Genomic DNA, 19,264 nt, shown 5'->3' with positions numbered 1-19,264 from the left:
CTTAGGAAGCATTTTTGGACTAGGTGAATTGGGTTAAATTATCTTAAAATTATCTGAGAAATCTCCTGTCTTCGTTTGTCGGTAGAGTTTCTGGGCACCCTGTATACAGGGTGTAACAAAAATACAGGTCATAAATTAAATCACATATTCTGGGACCAAAAATAGTTCGATTGAACCTAACTTACCTTAGTACAAATATACATACAAAAAAAGTTATAGCACTTTGAAGTTACAAAATGAAAATCGATTGTTTCCGATATATCGAAAACTATTACAGATTTTTTAATGAAAATGGACGTGTGGTATTCTTATGGCAGGAACATCTTAAAAAGAAATTATAGTGAAATTTGTGAACCCCTTAAAAATTTTATGGGGGTTTTGTTCCCTTGAACCCCCCCAAACTTTTGCGTACGTTCCAATTAAATTATTAATGTGGCACCATTCGCTAAACACAATATTTCTAAAACTTTTTTTCCTCTTAGTACTTTTTCGAAAAGCTAGTTTTTATCGAGATATTTTGAATATTTGTCAAATCCACCACATATTTGTATACTGACAAGAGACCTGGTAGTAATATGAAAATTTATTTATAAATTACAGTTTGAGATATATTTTTTGAGATATATAGAAAAGAAGCCATATCTCGATAAGAGGTGTCTTATCGAAAAAAGACTAAGAGGCAAAAAAGTTTTAAAAACATTGTGTTTAACTAATGGTACCGCAATAATAGTTTAATTGGAACGTACACAAACATCTGGGGGACTTACAAGGCACAAAACCCCCACAAAATTTTTATGTAAATATATTAAAAAAGAAACCGCAACTCGATTAAAACTGGTTTATCAAAAAAATACTAAGAGGCAAAAAAGTTTTAAAAACATTGTGTTTAACTAATGGTACCGCAACAATAATTTAATTGGAACGTACATAAAAGTTTGGGGGGTTTAAGGGAACAAAACCCCCATAAATTTTTTATGGAGTGCACAAATTTTACTATAATTTCTTTTTAAGATGTTCCTGCCATAAGAATGCCACATGGTTATTTTCGATAAAAAATCTGTAAGTTTTCGATATATTGGAAAAAATCAATTTTCATTTTGTAACTTCAAAGGGCTATAACTTTTTTTGTAGGCATATTTGTACAAAGTAGTGACGTCATCCGTCTGGACGTGATGACGTTATCGATATTTTTTTTCAATGAGAATAGGGGTCGTGTGCTAGCTCGTTTGGAAGGTAATTCAATTCTCTATTAACTAATATAAACATTAACATAATTATGTATGCAGGGTATCCAAAAATTTTTTTTTAATTAAATTAATTGACAAAAAGAAGAATGTGGTAATTTATTTAATTCAAAATGCATTTTACTACTGTCAGAAAACAAAAAAAAATTACTATTTGATAACAAAAGATTGCTTTTCGCTTAAACTCAATGTTCAAGCTGCCACCCACCTGCCTCTTGGCAGTTTGAATATTTATTAAGCAAAAGGCAAAGTTTATTTGTCAAATTAACATTTTATTTGTTTTTTTTAACAGCAGTAAAATGTATTTTGAATTAAATAAATTACGCACATTCTTCTTTTATGTCAATTCATTTAAATTAAAATAATTCCTTTTGGACACCCTCTATAAATAGTTATGTAAATGTTTCTATTACTGAATAGAGAATTAATGAGCTAGCACACGACCAATATTCTTATTAAAAAAAATAATCGATTACGTCATCACGTCCAGACGGATGACGTCACTAGTATGATAAATATGCCAAAAAATCATAAATTAAGACCAATAATCGAACTGTTTCGGAAATTTCTAATAATTTTGTTTATTTAGCTAATAATAATGAATGTATGCGTTACTTTATGGACGCACTGTATAATATCTTCAGCTTTATATATTATTTTTGGCTTTATCAACTTTTCTGTTTCAACTGTTGTCGATCGTAAAGATCCTTTGTTGCTAGCCATTTATTGTACATACCCTTCTTCCCCACATCTTCATTTCTTTATTCCACCATTCATTTATAATCTTTATACTATCCACTTCTCTAACAGCTTCCTTTGTAGCTTCGTCAAGAGCTTTAATGACTTCGTTGTACGTAATTATTGGAGGAATAACAAACTGGGTAGACTTATTTTCAAAACCTTGTATGTAGATTATATCTGTTTGTTGAAGTATAGAGTTTACGAAGTAGAGACTATTCGGATCTTCACATTGTAATTTTGCAGCATTCAAAATGGGATTTTTTTAAATGATAAACAAAAACAAGTTATAAAATATCTATATTTACAAGTAAAAATCACATTATTAATATTAAAAGTAGATTGATCATTTTCAGTCTGTCAAAAAGACGAATCACAAATTAAAAAAAAATATGATAGTTGCAGTGACAAAAAAATGCACAATAGATGAAGAAGCACATATTCTTTCTTCATTTGGTATCTTAACATCAAATAAATATATTTTGCCTTGTTACTGCAACCAAAAGGCTTGTACCTGGTAAAGATAACATCACATTTTTATTGCTAAAAAAATTGCACGTAAAAGAAATGGATGGTTTTTCAGTCTAAAAATAAAAATCGTGATCGTTTAGCTGACTAACCATTGCATATAGATATCCTGACATTAAATGCCAGAATTAAGCAATAACCTGACGAAATTTATCCTTACTACAGAACGACTTCATAAGTTCTACTAATATACACTAATAATTGCATATATTACGTTAACAAATAATAAATATTTAAGAAATATTACGTTAGATCAAAAACAACACATATTAACACCGCTGAAATTATTCATAAATCTAAAGCAGTCTAAGCCATATTAATGTAATCATGTTAAATTTAACAAAATATATAAATAAATAGGTACGGAAGTGGTTACTGATTTAGGCGAACAATAAACAGAATCTAGATTTTATACGAGAAATTATTATAATATAAACATTTTTAATCAAATAATATTTTAATACGCAGAGATATAAAGAACTAATTTGCTTATTCCAGATATAATATTGGGTAACAGCTCAGATGTAAGATATGAGCCCATCAGAATCAAAACCTGCGAAATCCTAAATTTTTCATTCTGCTAAATCCAAACTTCAAAGTACAAAGGACAAGGCAACACTCCTTATGGAAAAGTGGTCCCGGTCAAATTTGATGAAAGTTTGGTCAATGATACTTCTTCATGTGTAGATTAAAAAAGTCCATGGCACCTGGGTCTGAATAACTACTATTCTCGAGTTATAGCCTTCTGAAGATATTGGATTCGAGTGCTCGGTTTACGTTAACTGCACTAATTTACGGTCAAGTGAACGAAAATATTTATTATTAGAAGAGAAACTCATGTTCTTCATATATACTTGCGTGTTGTATATGAATTCGTGGTCAAAAATAGTTGGATCGTATTTTGGTCTTCAGAAAACCTCCGAAATGTCTTCAGAAAACTAAAGAAGTGCAGTATAAAAGGTGCTGCTAGATCGATATAAGCATTATCATGTTTTCATGAATGCTTCTCAGTTATGGAATCCCAGCAAAACTACAGTTCCGCCTTATCTTTAGAAAACTACTGAACAGTGGCGGATCTAGGGGGGATGGGGGTAATTCCACTAGTAACATGTTTCAGAATAATTAAAGAAAAAATTGCTGAAACATAAAAAAATACATTAGTTGACATGAAACTTTTCCCGGATATCAGATATAAGACAGGTAGAGAACATGGACTTGATTTCAATACAAAAAAAAAAACAAAGTAAATGGTAGTTTGTAAATGTTAAATATTAATTACAATTGTCTATGGAAAAATCGAGTTTAAATCACCAGGAAAAATCGAGTTTGACCGGGACCACTTTTCCATAATGAGTGTTGCCTGGTCCTTTCAGAAGGTGTAAGGGGCATGCAGAAAAATGACAAATTAGTGTGCCATTTTAAATTTATGGATGCCCCTCTGAGAAATGCCGGAAACTTTTTGGAAAATTTCAAAACATGGATCTAGCAGGTTTTGATTCCATAGGCTTCATAAATATATTCCAAAATAAATGTGTATTAGTCTAAGAGCTAGAGCCGAAAAATAATCGTCATAAGTAATATGGAGTTTGGCATGTGAAATGTGTCTATTGTATATTGATAATTATGACCCATTTCAGGCTGACACCTCAATGGATACAGGAAGTAGCCATAAGGGATGAAAGGGGAAAGCTAGTGTAGTCATTAAAGGTATTCACCTCCTATTTTGTTAAACCTCCATCGATTTGCATGAAAATTGGTGACTAGTTAGAGCATACCCCAAGAAATAAGAATCATTTGGTGCCAACTTGCACTTTTACCTTGGGGGTGGGTACCACCCCTTCTCGGGGGTGAAAACTATTTTATTAAAAATAACCCCACAAATCGATAGAGGGACAAATTATAAGTAAAATTTGTTGTATCATGTTATTAAAATAAATCAATACTTTTTGAGTTATTAAAGATCAAATATTTGTCTGTTTAAGCGCACATGCGTGAAGTTACGGGTGATAAAAAGAACATATTAATTAATTGTATAATATTATTTTAATAATATAAGGTCTACGTCAGGGGTGTTGTGTATCACCGACCTTATTTAAAATATATGTTGCAAAAGCATTGAAAGAGTGGAAACGAAAATGCAGAGGCATGGGCGTAGACCTTGGAGAGATTTGCTTATATACATTGCAGTTTGCTGATGACCAGGTTGTTATAGCAAACGATAAAGATGATTTAGAGTACATGGCAAGGAAATTACAAGAAGAATATAGAAAGTGGGGACTAGAAATTAATACAGAAAAAACAAAATACCTGCCAATAGGTACCGAACTATCGAACATCACATTAGAAAATAATGAAATCATCATGCCCTGCGACCATTACACATATCTAGGAATCGTTTTTGACACAACGGGGAAAGATGATGAAGAAATAAAGAGAAAAATAACACAATCCAGAAAAACAATAGGTTGTCTAAACAGCGTACTGTGGAATCATGAAATAGGAAAAAGAAGAAAACACAATATCTACGAATCTCTTATTAAAAGCAGTCTATTGTACGGAGCAGAAACTTGGCGGATAACCGAAAACAACAGAAGAAAACTGGAGGCAGTAGAAATGGACGCTTTTAGAAGATCAGTAGGAGTGTCACGCAGAGAGAGAATACGTAATGATGAGATAAGACAGCGAATGGGGGTTGACGGCTCTCTAACAACAGACATAGAAAGAAAACAGCTGATATGGTACGGACACGTCCAGAGGATGGATAACTCAAGACTCCCTAAAATAATTATGCAATGGGTACCACCAAACCGCAGAAAGAGAGGAAGACCCAAGAAATCTTGGAGAGAGGGAGTAACGAAGGCGATGAGCGCAAGAGATCTTAGAGAGGGCCAATGGGATGATAGAGTGTCATGGAAATTAGGCATCGGACAACGTCGCAAGACGTTTTAAAACCGATTGATAGATAGATAATATTATTTTTATATTATTTCGATATTATAAATTTAGCAAAAGTGTATTCGAATATGTCAAATGTACCCATTATTGGACACCCCCAAATTTCTGGACATATTCAGTTTATATTGATAGAAAAAATTCAATTAAATATCGAAATAATATAAAAATAATATTTTACTAACATACAATTAATTAATATGGTGTTTTTATCATCCGTAACTTCACGCATATGCTCTTAAATAGACAAATCTTTGATCTTTAATAACTCAAAAAGTATTGATTTATTTTAATAATATAATATAACAAATTTTACTTAAAATTTGTCCATCTATCGATTTGTGAGGTTATTTTTAATAAAATTGTTTTCACCCGCAGGAAGGGGTGGTATTCACCACCAGGGTAAAAGTGCAAGTTGGCACCAAATCAGTTTTATTTCTTGAGGTATGCTCTAACTAGTCACCAATTTTCATGCAAATCGATGGAGGTTTAACAAAATATGAGGTGAAAACCTTTAATGACTGCACTAACTTTCCCCTTTCATCCCTTATTGCTACTTCCTGTATCCACTGAGGTGTCGGCCTGAAAGGGGTCATAATTGTCAATATACAATGGACACATTTCACAGGAAAAACTCCGTATTACTTATGACGATGATTTTTCGGCTCTAGCTCTCCGTCTATATATATACATAATATAAGATATGAAACAATTATGAAAAAGATGTAGCAAATAGAATCGATCGAGTCAGGAAATTGAGCATATTTTTACTCCCTAGCGACGATACTTAAATCAAAATGGCACTCAGACAGCTAAAACAAAGGTGTCATAAACTTATTAAAAAAAATCGCCCCAATAACGTATGGAAGGGAGAGTGAAACAACAAAATTATTAGTCGTAGAACAGAACATCCTACTGAGAGCGAATGATGAAAGACACCTTCTGGGATGGCAGAAGGCCAGTTGGTCGCCTAAGAACAAGATGGAAGAATGGAGTAACGAGTGATCTACGTAAGATGGGGGTGCAACAATGAGAGATTATTGCGCGAGACCGGTAAAGTGGAGGAAAATACTAAACCCCGCCAAGACTCACTTAGATTTGTAGAGCCAAGAATGAAGCAGAATATAAGATATGAGTAATCACTGTGGGGAGAAAGCAAGAAAAAATAAGATGCAGCGAGTTGTGAATGAGGCTTACAGTATAGAAAATTTTGTATCATTCAAGTTGAAATAATTGAAGTATGGAGGACAAAGAAAACTGATCTCATCGAGTACAAAATTAATAAACAGTTAATTATTAGTCGTGTTCTTATTTATACAAGAAATGTTAGTTAAAAAAAATACCTTACTAGCTTTAGGGATATGATATAAACTGCATTTGGAGAAAAAATAGTAAGAGGTAAAATGAAAAAAGACTTACTCACTTAACAAGTTACCAATGGTGACGTAAATCTTTTTCTTGTTTCATTTTACCTCTTGAAAATGCACTCATTTTCAAACAATTTTATCATAAAAAATAATAATATAGAAAGTATTCAGCACAGAAGTAAAAGCGAACAATAATTTCAGTGTGGTTTTACTCATATGTATTCTTTTTGGTATTAAATAATCTAAATCAATATGTTCTGATTTTCATTTTCACAAATGTTCTCTATATATACAATATTTACACAGTAAAACATTACGTCTTTGATATCCAGACACCAATATGGTGCATTTATTACACTTCTGGTACTATCAGTTTAATTGTACTGGTGAAAATATATCCTTTTAAGTTTTTAAAATATAAAATACAGTAGGGAACAGTGGTACACAGTGGGTGAGTATGTAAAATGCCCACCTGTGTACTTGCTGAATAGGTAAAATTAGTTCTGCAGAACAAACATAATAGTTAATAGTTAAGCTTTTAGTTTTGATAGTGTTTTTGATTTTTTCGTCGTTAAGTGTAGGTTTTTGTGAACTTTTTTCTTATTCCGTAGAATCATTCTTAACGTGACCAATTATTATTAATTGTGATTAATGTCTAATATGCAGCTAATTGGTGCCAATACCAATTATAATATAAGTGACTGTGTTACTGCCACCACCACTGTGCAAGTTTCTAGAAAAGTAATTGTCGAAAAGGGAGTGAAACACTTGGCTTCAACGATAAGTGCAATAGGTCAACTTGAAACAACTTACTCGATTGTTTCAGCATCTGTTACGTTTTACAAACTTCATGACCAATGACAGTCCCTCTGCATTCCGAGGCTTGCGAATCTTTTAGCCTAGAAGACACTTGAACTATTTCATACTGTGATTAAGTACTGTAGTGCAGCTGGTCAACAAGAGAAACACGGATCAGTATTTGACTTGGCCCTCACTCCGAGGTATACCACTCTTATATTACTTTTAACTTTGCTATTAAATGCTAACAGAAACCGTATGATCAACTAATAGAAGTGCATAACGTATATTATTGTCAAGGTTGTAAGCTAGTACATATAAGTAAGTATATAAATATGCAGTCAAATAAAATAGTGTAAAATACTATCTAATACAAAGTTTATGGAAATCAATCAATAAATTATGAGAAGAATTACCCCTAAAAATGTATGAACTCTCTCTCTCTCTCACCCACAGAGGTTGTACGTCTATTAAAATACTTCACTTGCTAAAAGTGGACGATCAAAATATTGCGCTATTGTGATCGGCCAAAAAAGATAAAATATGTGACATGTGTTGACCATAAAACCAGAAATCTATGCCATCAAGATTACCAAGAATATGGGTGGTTGAAATGTACGATCGGTCTGGAACACTGGATTTCACTGTTTATTGTAAAAGTTAATTGTATCATTTATTAGACCATTTATTGTAACTTAGACCAACGATGTAGTTCTCAGTGTTTTCTTTTTTTTTTTTTTCACCAAGTATAAGAGTATAAAGTAAGGTTAAGAATATTCGAAAGGAATATCCTTAGAATTATGGGCCAAAGAATAGAAAACAGAGAAATGAGAAGAATGAACCAGGAAATAATAGACTTATGAAGGGAGAAGACGAGAAAATATAATTAGATTTATTAACGGGCAGAGACTGAGATGGCTGGGATATATACAGAGAAGGAAAAACGACCTACTGATTAAGGTCACCAGATGGAAACCAGAAACTGACAGATAAAGGGGAAGACCTAGAGAAACATGGGAGGACGAGGTCATGAGAGATATCAAAATCCTGAAAGAGACAAACTGGAAAGACCCATGCACAGATCGAAATGAGTGAAAGTCATACAATAAACTTTGAATATAAACTAGAAGAATGCGGAGTGATTCATGGAAATAGGCGAATCAAAAAGCTCTAAGTAAGACCGGCAAATATTCCATCAGGAACGAAAGGCCTTCTATTCAGACAAACTCACTTTGAACAAGTTAGTACCAATTGTCTCTTGACTGTGGAAGGTAGCAGGTATTTAACATAGTAGTACTTTACATAAAACTGGAAAAATACGATCAAGAAACTATAATATATTCACTTACCGGCCACTGGTGATTCACTGTCTCTAGCTTGTACCCAAATTAGGATAGCTTTATACCACATTTTATCTATATTATTCTGCAGACTAACCCTTTTTAGTCAAAAATTTGAACTGTTTGGAGTAAAAGAACTCCTTCCATTAAATATTTGTGATATGTATAAATTTAAGGCACAATATTATACCTATTTGAAACTGTAACTCATAGGATATACCAGACACCAATACAAGAGATTCTACTAAATATTGAGAAAATTTCTGAAATAGTACCTTATTAAAAATTAAGCTTTTAATTTATTTATCAATAATTCTATTTTCGAAGACAATATTCTTATACATTATATTCACCTATTTAACTAGAATTTAACCACAAAACTTTAACCTCTACCCGCATAGCAGGATCTGGAGGCGATTTCCTAGCAGAATTATGGGAAATGCACAAACTATGACAAAACCTGAAATGAGGCTTATCAATCTACAGTGAATTACAAGATGCCAATAAGACCATCTCTTGAAACAATAAAGTGAAGTGTGAAGTGTTTTACTTTAATAAATAAGAGCAAAAAGTGTCAAAATAAATAAAAGAAATTATCAGCAACATTATACAGGGTGTTTCATTAATAATTGTCCGTATAGTAACTGGAGAAACCTTAGCACAAAATACGAAGATTGAACCTAAAACACTTAAATAAAATGTGGTTCCTTACTGAGTTACAGGGTGTTTTATCTAAAAATTTAAAAACTATTTTTGCTCAGCATTTTAAATATATTCGACCTATCCTTTTCATACTAGACAGAAAGTTCGAGTACTAGACAGCCTACTAAATAATGATAAACAAACGTTTCTAGCTACTACCAGAGGCGTACACAGGGAAAGGTGAATGGTTGGCCCTTCTCAAATTCTACGCCACTGGAGGAAAAACTATTTTAGTGCCATTTTTAGATTCTCCAACACTTTCCACGTAAATAACATACTCTTCATTGGTAGCGATAAAGTCATTAGTTTTCGAGATATTTGAAGTTAAATATGAAACGGCACAGTTATTTTGATTAATTTATATGATTCATATGACTAAAATTTAAAAATTATTTGTACCCAGTACTTTTAAAACTATTTGGCGTATCCTTATCATACTTGGCAGAAAGTGTAGATACTGTATACCCTACTAAATTAAGAAAAATAAACGTCTATAGCTACTGCCAGAGGCGTACAACAGGGGATAGTGGCTGGTTAACCCTTCCCAAATTCTACGCCACTGACGAAATTGCTATTTTAGTGAATTTTTTGATTTTGCAATACTTTTTATGTAAATAATATACTGTTCATTCGTAACCATAAAATGATTAGTTTTCGAGATATTTGAAATTAAAAATGAAGCGACACAATACATTAATCAAAATAACCGTGTCGTTTCATTTTTAACTTCAAAGATCTCGAAAACTAATGACTTTATCGTTACGAATGAAGAGTATATTATTTTCATAGAAAGTATTGGAGAATCCAAAAATTGAACTAAAATAGCAATTTCGCCAGTGGCGCAGAATTTGGAAAGGGTCAACCATACACTTTCCCCCGTCGTACGCCTCTGGTAATAACCAGAAACGTTTGTTTAACATAATTTAGTAGTTTGTACAGTACCTATACTTCCTGCCTAGTATGAAAAGGATATGTCGAGTAGTTTTAAAATGCTGAGCAAAAATGGTTTTTAAATTTTTAGATAAAACACCTTGTAACTCAGTAAGGAACCACATTTTATTTAAGTGTTTTAGGTTAATTCTTCGTATTTTGTGCTAAGGTTTTTCCAGTTACTATATGGACAATTATTAATGAAAGACCCTGTATATGTTTGTAAAAAGAGCTTTACTTAGTGGAGATTGAGTGAACACAAAAAGGCATGATTCAATATCATAAAAAGCTTAAGTAAAGAATAAGTATCTAAAGTCTATTTGTTTGCAACTGAGAGCTCATTACAAATTCAAATCTTCAAATAAAGGTTAAGCGCCTGACTCCACTTGCGATTTGTAGTCGCGCGAATGTTTTGTCGCGAAGATTGAAGACATTGTTTCAAATACAAGTCAATCCATTTGCGACTAAATAATCGTGGATTGACTTGTATTTGAAACAATGTATTCAATCTTCGCGACAAAAAAAATCGCGCGACTAGAAAATCGCAAGTGGAGTCCGGCGCTAAGGGTTATTGTCAAGGCCATAAACCATTGCCGTACGGATGTAGTTGAAACCAATAAGGTTTTTTTTTTAAATATTACAACGCCAAATTAGTGAAAAAATTACCGACGGTCTCATGGAAATAGGTAGACATAATTGATGCTCCAACGAAAAACAATACCGTATGATCAGACTATGCTTAAAACGGAACTATTACGAAATGCAAAGATACATAGTACTTACTATAAAAAATTATGTCATTAACGAAATGGTAAAAGCAAAAGGAATAACGGTATTACGTTTGCCACCTTATCATTATCAATTAATTCCAATAGAGTTAATATGAGCTCAAGTAAAAGGTGAAGTGGCCAGATAAAATACAACTTTTAAATTGAAGGGTGTCAAACAGCTTTTATTAAATTCCATAAAAAACGAAACGAAAAATAACGACCAATGCCGTAAAACACGTAAAAAAGAAGAATACAGATTGTACGGACTTGTTTGTCAATCTATAATCATTTCAATCCCACCGGACAACGAATATAACACAGAAGAGATGGAAATCCATAATTTATAAGTAAATCAGAAGTTTTTAATTTATTCACATTGCATAATGAATGTTAGATATCAATACGATGTATCTGCTTTAACATAATTTTATTTAACATAATAGAAATCTGTCCCCTTTTGATTCTCCAACACTGACCCATGGTTTTCAAACCTGTTAGGGTGTGCTCACTACGGAGACCAAAGGATTGTATCCTCGCTCCCTGGTATTTATATTCGTGAATTCTCGCATTTAAAATAATGTATTTATTTTACATAGCGATCGATAATATAGTTTCGATCGCTATGTAAAATAAATACATTATTTTAAATGCGAGAATTCACGAATATAAATACTAGGGAGCGAGGATACAATCCTTTGGTCTCCGTAGTGAGCACACGCTAAGGTATATAATCCATGGGTTTGTATTGTTATTTCTTTGTAAACAGGGTGGGCCCTATGAAAAATAATACATATATATCTAAAACTACATTTCAACAGGATAGGATATTATTTTGAATTATTTCAGTTTGACCACCTTAGCTGCTGGTTGCAGATTAGTGAAGATTTGCATTTGTAATGGGCTTCCAGTTGTAAACAAATAAAGTATAATAAAAGTTCAACAATAATTTATAAAATTTTAAAAAGACTGCGCCATGAATATTGTGGCAATTAATAAAATTATAACCATATACATTTTCTATAAAATTTTAAGACTGCGCCATGAATATTGTGGCAATTAATAAAATTATAACCATATACATTTTCGTCCTAATAGATAAAATTTGAAAGGTTAGTATTGTAAAAGAAAGTTTCTTTAATACCTACATGTTAATTTGAAATGAAGATGGAATCAGAGATACCATTTACCAAAATCTTAATGTTTTTTTCGGCAGTGTTGTAATTTTTTATAAGGATTATATGCACATTTTTCTTCTGGTATCAGGCAACAAATAATAGTAAAAGGCACTTCACCTAGACCACTAAGTGGTGTGGAGATTTTGGTTCATCAGACATGAACTGTCTGAATGATTAAAATAATATATCTCGTGTTTTTGACAACAGGTACTATGAAATGAACCAAATAGATAAGCTAATTATTTGTACTATAAAGTTATATGGCATCCTAAACAAATTTTACACACCTAACCTTTTCTTCAATAGACGTTGGCGTGAATCACAGTTCCACGTTTTTGATTTGGATCGAAAGTGCCTATATTCATCTTCGTGATCAGGATGCAGCATTTCTTTGTATGCAACTGGAGTGCACAACTCTGGATGAGTCTCAAAGAACTTCTTATATCCACCTTCCAGGAGGTAGATTTCTGGAAAGTTAAGAGAAGGATATACACTTTCGTTTTTGTTTCTATCTTCTTTCCGCAAAAATCGGTATCTAAAAAATGTGTTGGTCAATTTAAAGGCTTCAATTTTTAAATGGAATACTTACAGATTAGGGCCACGTTCGCTGGAGAACTCGCAATGGAAAACCAATATATGTCTTGCGTGGGAACCTTCAGCAACATCAGGTGTTGAGTTTAGTAGTTGCATGCATTGCTCTTTGGTGTAGAAGTTAAGTGCATCGTTAATGTGGCCCCCATCAAACTCGTAAGGATACCTGCAGTCAATGACTTTGTAAGAATCCACAGCATCACTAAACTCTCCCCTCATCAGTGAAGCCAGTGTATCTGCCGTGATGGCTTTTAAATCTTGGTGTCGACTGATTGTTAACGGAAGACTGAAGTTCTTTGTAAAATCTCCAATAAGGTCAGGTTCAATTGCAGATCTTTGCACTGCGCACATAATACTGTCTTCTGTAGCAGAGAATGCGCGTTGTAGTATAGGTCTGGTCCTGGCTACAGGAACTGAAGCTTCACAATCACTATCATCATTATCGTTAAATATCTTTGACCTTTTCACAATTGTACTGTCTAGATCATTCGGAGGTTCAGGTCTTTTAAATGATCTGATTTCATGTTCACCTCTAAATAAACTTGTTCGGACCCTTCTACTATTAGGTGTGTTCTCACTGATAGGCTGAAGTGATAAAGCCCTTCTGAAAAGTGGTCTTATGATAGTGTCTTTTGGAGATGAGACTACTTCAGGTTTAGTTCTGTTAATCAAAGGATTTGTTATGAGCTTATTGAAATCGTGAGGTAAGTTTGGTTTCTCCAAAGGTTCAACATCAGAGAAATCAAAATATTCATCTTCCATAGAGACCATAGAGCCAAAGGATGTGCTTGCAGTTCGTACTGGAGAGGCATAAGACAAAAATTTTTCTCCATGGTAGCTTGCACTGTAGCCAGAATCTTGCGAATTTGAGTCGTGTTCTTCTAGGGGTCGGTGAGTATGAGACAAAGGTGCTTCGCGGTATTTTGTGATACTGCCTCCATTATCGTATAGAGACAGCTCGTCATTTTTTATGTGATTGAACGGCTGAATATTTTCCTTGTCCAAGTGTGGAACTTCCATTTGGTCATATATATTTGTAGTGCTGCAAAGAAAACAACACTAATTAGTTGCAGCTTCAGATGTATAAGAATATAAAATACACTTAAAAGTCAATAATTTTGAATAATGTTTAAATGTTGAATAATTTTTAAAATTTATGTCGTACAATAGGCCTCTGTCCGATCAATTTTTTATTTATTTATTGGCGGAGTTACCCCCATTTTCACAAAAAATATTAAAAATTTAAGACGACAAAGGTAAAGATAATGATAAATGTAAACTTTAAAAATGAGAATCACAGACACCTTAAAATTAAGGATTTTTACGGCAAGTCCATAAGATCTATTCCATATATGTAGAAAGTTACTTGACGAAAAATAAGAAATATTAAGAATCTAGAATGTTATAGATGTCTTCGAAATGTCCCGAAAGGTTTGGAACGACAGAAAAGTATATAAACAAGAAGTTGATAATTCAAGTAGGTAGTGAGTTTTTGAATAGTTCTATCATTCAGTTAAAGTGATTATAAAGAAGTGTAACAGTAAAAGTAAAATTCCTATAATCTCCACAGCAAATTATGTTACCGAATAATAATTGGCTAACCTCAACAACCACAGAGGAGTAGAAGAAAAGTTTTATGAAAAACAAGGCAGGGAACGATAATACAGGACATACATCAGTTATGGAAGGGTTGGGACAAATAAATGATAATGGAAGTCGAGTACAGTTTTGTCAATAAAACGAGATTATAATAGGTGGGAGTATCTTTAAGCACAAAAAGATACACAAAGAAAAGGAGGTCTCCGGAAGGAAGATCTTCTTCTTTAAGTGCCACCTCCAACACTTCTATATTCGTGACTCTATCTGCCCATGAAATCCTTAACACTCTTTTAAATGTCCTAAATGGAAGGAAGATACAGAAAGTAAATCGACCATGTACTGATCCAGTCAAAATGAAAATGCTTGTTACAAGATGTTAGGAGCCTACAAGCAGCAGATGTGGGATCAGACTACATCAGGGGCAAAATGAAAATGAAATTTAGCCAGAGACAAAGCCGAAATGTAAACAGAAGAAGAAGATACAATGTCGAAGCTGTTAAATAAGAAAAAACAAGAATGTAATTCACAGAAAGACTGAAAATAAACCTAACAGCAGCGCCCCAAAATGAAAAAACAGTGGAGGAAATATGGAAGAACTTTAAAGACAAATACATTAAATAATGTCAAAAACCTGCAAAGGAAACAATTGGGATGAAAAAAAAAGAAAACAGAAAATGGATAACCCGAGACACATTTTACAATAATAGAAGAATGAAAATCAAAGAAGAAATGTTGCAAAAGGAAGCAACCGAAGAAGGAAACACGCTAGAAAGAAAATACAAAGAAAAAAATATAGCAGTTAAAAATCAAGCGCGAAAAAATACCAAGGAATTACCTAAATGACACGCTGAAAATGTCAGGAAGAGCTGCCCAAGAAAAACGACCTGAGAACAAACACAGCTAGTGCTGCCCAAAATCGGTCTTGGTCTTGTTCTTGCCTTTTTGGCAAGAACAAGACCAAGACCGCTTTATTTTAGCAAGACCAAGACCAAGACTGACACACTCAATTGTTTTTCCATATCAGTTAGTAAGATTCTAAATACCACATCGTATAAAGATTAAACATCGTACATGTAAACTTTCTGCAAAGTGTGCAATTTTATATCAATGGGTCAAACAAAATTCCTTTCTAGACAGAGAATGTTCTGTAATACAGTCAAGTTTATGTCATTTATTTGGTTTTTTGTGTTTTAACCATGTTTTAGCACATATGTAATATAAGGTTATTAAATGCAAATGTTTAAAGAAACAGACTGACTCCCGTGGGATATGGTGGATAGCTCAGTTAGTGAGAGTATAGGCAGGGATAGTTTAGATCGTGGGTTCAAACCCCACCCAATGTGAGTTGTTTAGACATTTATTAATTTGGTTGGTTTTTACTATGTCTACAGGTGAGGTAGATAAATGTCCTATTAGAAATATCTCGAAAACTAAAGTCAACAGAATCATGAAAATAGGAACGAAGTGGTTTTAAGGAGTGATCTATTTAATGAAAGTATTTTCATCTATTTCCTACTTCCGATTATACCGGATGTTGCTTATAACTTCGTTTTTTTGAATGGGGCACCCTGTATATTTTTACATTTTTAAATTCTCCTCGATGTCTTCGTTGTTAAAATATAAAGTTTTGTAATGTTATATAGGGTAGTTTAAAAGAGAATTACATTTTTTTCTTAATTTCGTAGCAATATTCACACCCTCAAAAACATCACATCAAAAACTCTATTTACGTTCATATGATTTTTAATATAGTCTACTATTGTTAAGAATTGTTAGTATAGATAAATTTTAAATTTTAGAATAAAGGGTTGGTCGAAACTCGGAATGAGTATTTTCTGAGTTTTTTAAACGGATTAATATACTAGTAAAATGGATTAATATAGTAGTAAAAACCCTGTATTTTAGTATTGTAATGAAATGATATGTTATGGAACTTTTTTATTTCTTAAGCATTCCCTATACCTAACTGCTTTACTTTGTGAGTTATTGGTGATTCAAGCCAAATATTAATTTTTCTTAAACGGATTAATATACTAGTAAAACAGATTAATATAGTAGTAAAAACCCTGTATTTTAGTATTGTAATGAAATGATATGTTATGGTACTTTTTTATTTCTTAAGCATTCCCTATACCTAACTGCTTTACTTTGTGAATTATTGGTGATTCAAGCCAAATATTAATTGAAACAAAAAATTAGTGAAATTTTATTAGGTTGGTCGTGAACATATTCAATCGCAAATAATTTTTCGGAAATAGATACATATTAATCTAGACTGATCCTAAACATTACCAATAATGGTTGAGCTATCAAAATACCTACGTAGTTAACATTTTTGGCGCGATTAACAATTAAGCACACATTAAAGCAGTTAGGTAAAGGGAATGCTCAAGAAATAAAAAAGTACCATAAAATATCATTTCATTACAATACTAAAATACAGGGTGTTCCATTAAAGAAAACTCAGAAAATACTCATTCCGAATTTCGACCAACCCTGTATATCAAATGCAACATTTAGATATACATACTAATAATCTTAGTTATTAACAATAGTTAACAATAGTTATTAACAATAGTAGACTATATTAAAAATCATTTGAACATAAATAAAGTTTTTGATGTAAAATAACTACAATTCTACAGGGTCCGAAAGTTGCTACGAAATTAATAAGGAAACTTAATTATCTTTTAGAAAGAAAACATGGAAGAGAATTCAGAAATGTAAAAATATACAGGTTGTCCCATTTAAAAAAACGAAATTATAAGCAACTTCCAGTATAACTTGAAGTAGGAAATATATAAAAATATTTTAAATAAATAGATCACTCTTCAAAACCCCTTTATTCCAATTTTCATGATTCTGTTGTCTTTAGTTCTCGAGATATTTCTAATAGGAAGGTTATCTGCCTCAGCCTGTGTGTTAAGTCAAGCTGAAAATGTACCTATACTGTTACGTTGTTCTAAGATCTAAAGTAACGTTTAATAAATAGCAATATGCTAGTGGGTAACTGCGAGACTTGCAAGACTCTTGCTGCAAGACCAAGACCAAGACCGGGAGTGCAATACCAAGACCAGGTGCAAGACCAAGACCAAGACTCTCTAAGTCTCGTCTTGGTCTTGCATTTGGGCAACAATAAACACAGCATACGAAATTTGACACTAAAAAGCAGTAGTAAATAAATCAAAGATAAACAAGGAAATATAATTAAAACAGAACATGAAATAATACAAAGATGGAAAGAACACTTTGAAGAAATCCACGAACAACGAAAGAGGAGGACAATAGATGCTGGAGAAGCTAATATTTGACGGTAAAAAGAACAAGATGAGTCATACTTGTAATCTCTGTAACATGAGTTAGATTATTTAATTCAAATCATTCAGAGCTACAAAGAAGACATACTCCTCACGGAGTAAGGGTAAGGGAGGCTAGGGTAATAAGGATTTTCTCGGGACACTCAAAGATCCAGGTAGCTGATTACTTTTTTAGTTATTGAAGACCTATAGGAAGAAAACCTACCTGTTTCCTGCCTAGACTTCGCGTCCGTTTTTTAATTATTAACAATTTAGTGCAAACATCGCGATTCTTTCGATTTTTTGCACCCCATTCAAAAGCTAAATAGTTGACATAAAATTACAAAATTCAATTTTTTAGAACATTAAAAAAAGTACAAAATAAGTGAAAATCGTTATTTGATAATAATTTTTACTAAAACAACCTTAAAACTTTAGTGTTTCACCCAAAGTTGGGTATTGGGGTACTTAACAAACCCTCAAAATTTGAGACCGATGCATTAATTAGTTTAAGAATTATTCTATTTGTTTTTAGAGAGACCCAGAGACCTTTATTTTGCAATAAGATAAGACAGAAAATAATGATGATAGGGCAATTCTGAGTATGCCAAATGAAAGTAGAAGAGTGATAGTATCAAACTGTATTAAAAAAAGACAAAAAATTAATTAATACAATCAAAGATACTAATGCCAAATTTTTGAAATTTTGTAGTTTATAAACATTTAGAATTATTTTAAAAATGTTGTCCGTAGAAACAATCTTTTTATATACAGTAGAACCTCGATTATCTGTCAGGGCACCGGACCAATGGAAAATGGAATGACGGATAATCGAAAAGACGGTTAACAGAACATTAAAGAAAAATTAAAAATTCATAGTACAACTCTCAAATTTCATTTTTATGGTTTGTTTGACAATATAAGAGGGATTTGTGTTCGTACAATGGAATCAATTTAAAATGTTCTGAAATCTTTGTTTGTTTTACTGTTGCTTCACATTTTGCGACGGTTGAATTTCTTAATCGGCATAAGATCATGCAATCTACTTTATTGGCCTCTTCTTGTTGAGAATACCACTCGATGAATTATTGCATATGCGATGCAGCTTCAGCTTGCATATGCGATGCAGATTATTTACGCAAATGTTTATCAGTTACAATAGATTCATTCACATAGGTACAGTCAAATTCCATGTATGTGTCAGCTTCTGAATCTGTTTGGTGCGCCTTTGTTG

The 19,264-nt window shown here is 32.6% G+C and overlaps 1 protein-coding gene across 1 annotated transcript in view; it reads right to left on the bottom strand.

Annotated features, from left to right (window-relative positions):
• Positions 1-2,265: 2,265 nt before the first annotated feature.
• LOC114330796 (M-phase inducer phosphatase-like) overlaps positions 2,266-19,264 on the bottom strand; it is an 82,036-nt gene continuing 65,037 nt past the window's right edge. Inside the window, exons 2-3 of the mRNA XM_028280206.2 lie at positions 13,134-14,177; positions 2,266-13,079 (exon numbers count right to left, since the gene is read on the bottom strand). Of these exons, the coding sequence (XP_028136007.2) occupies positions 12,824-13,079; positions 13,134-14,177 (1,300 nt within the window). The 3' untranslated portion in view covers positions 2,266-12,823. The remainder of the gene's footprint in view (positions 13,080-13,133; positions 14,178-19,264) is intronic.

This window comes from Diabrotica virgifera, chromosome 10 (genome assembly GCF_917563875.1).
Source record: "Diabrotica virgifera virgifera chromosome 10, PGI_DIABVI_V3a".
Classification (NCBI taxonomy): Eukaryota; Metazoa; Arthropoda; class Insecta; order Coleoptera; family Chrysomelidae; genus Diabrotica; species Diabrotica virgifera.
This window is presented reverse-complemented; position numbering and strand designations above follow the sequence as displayed.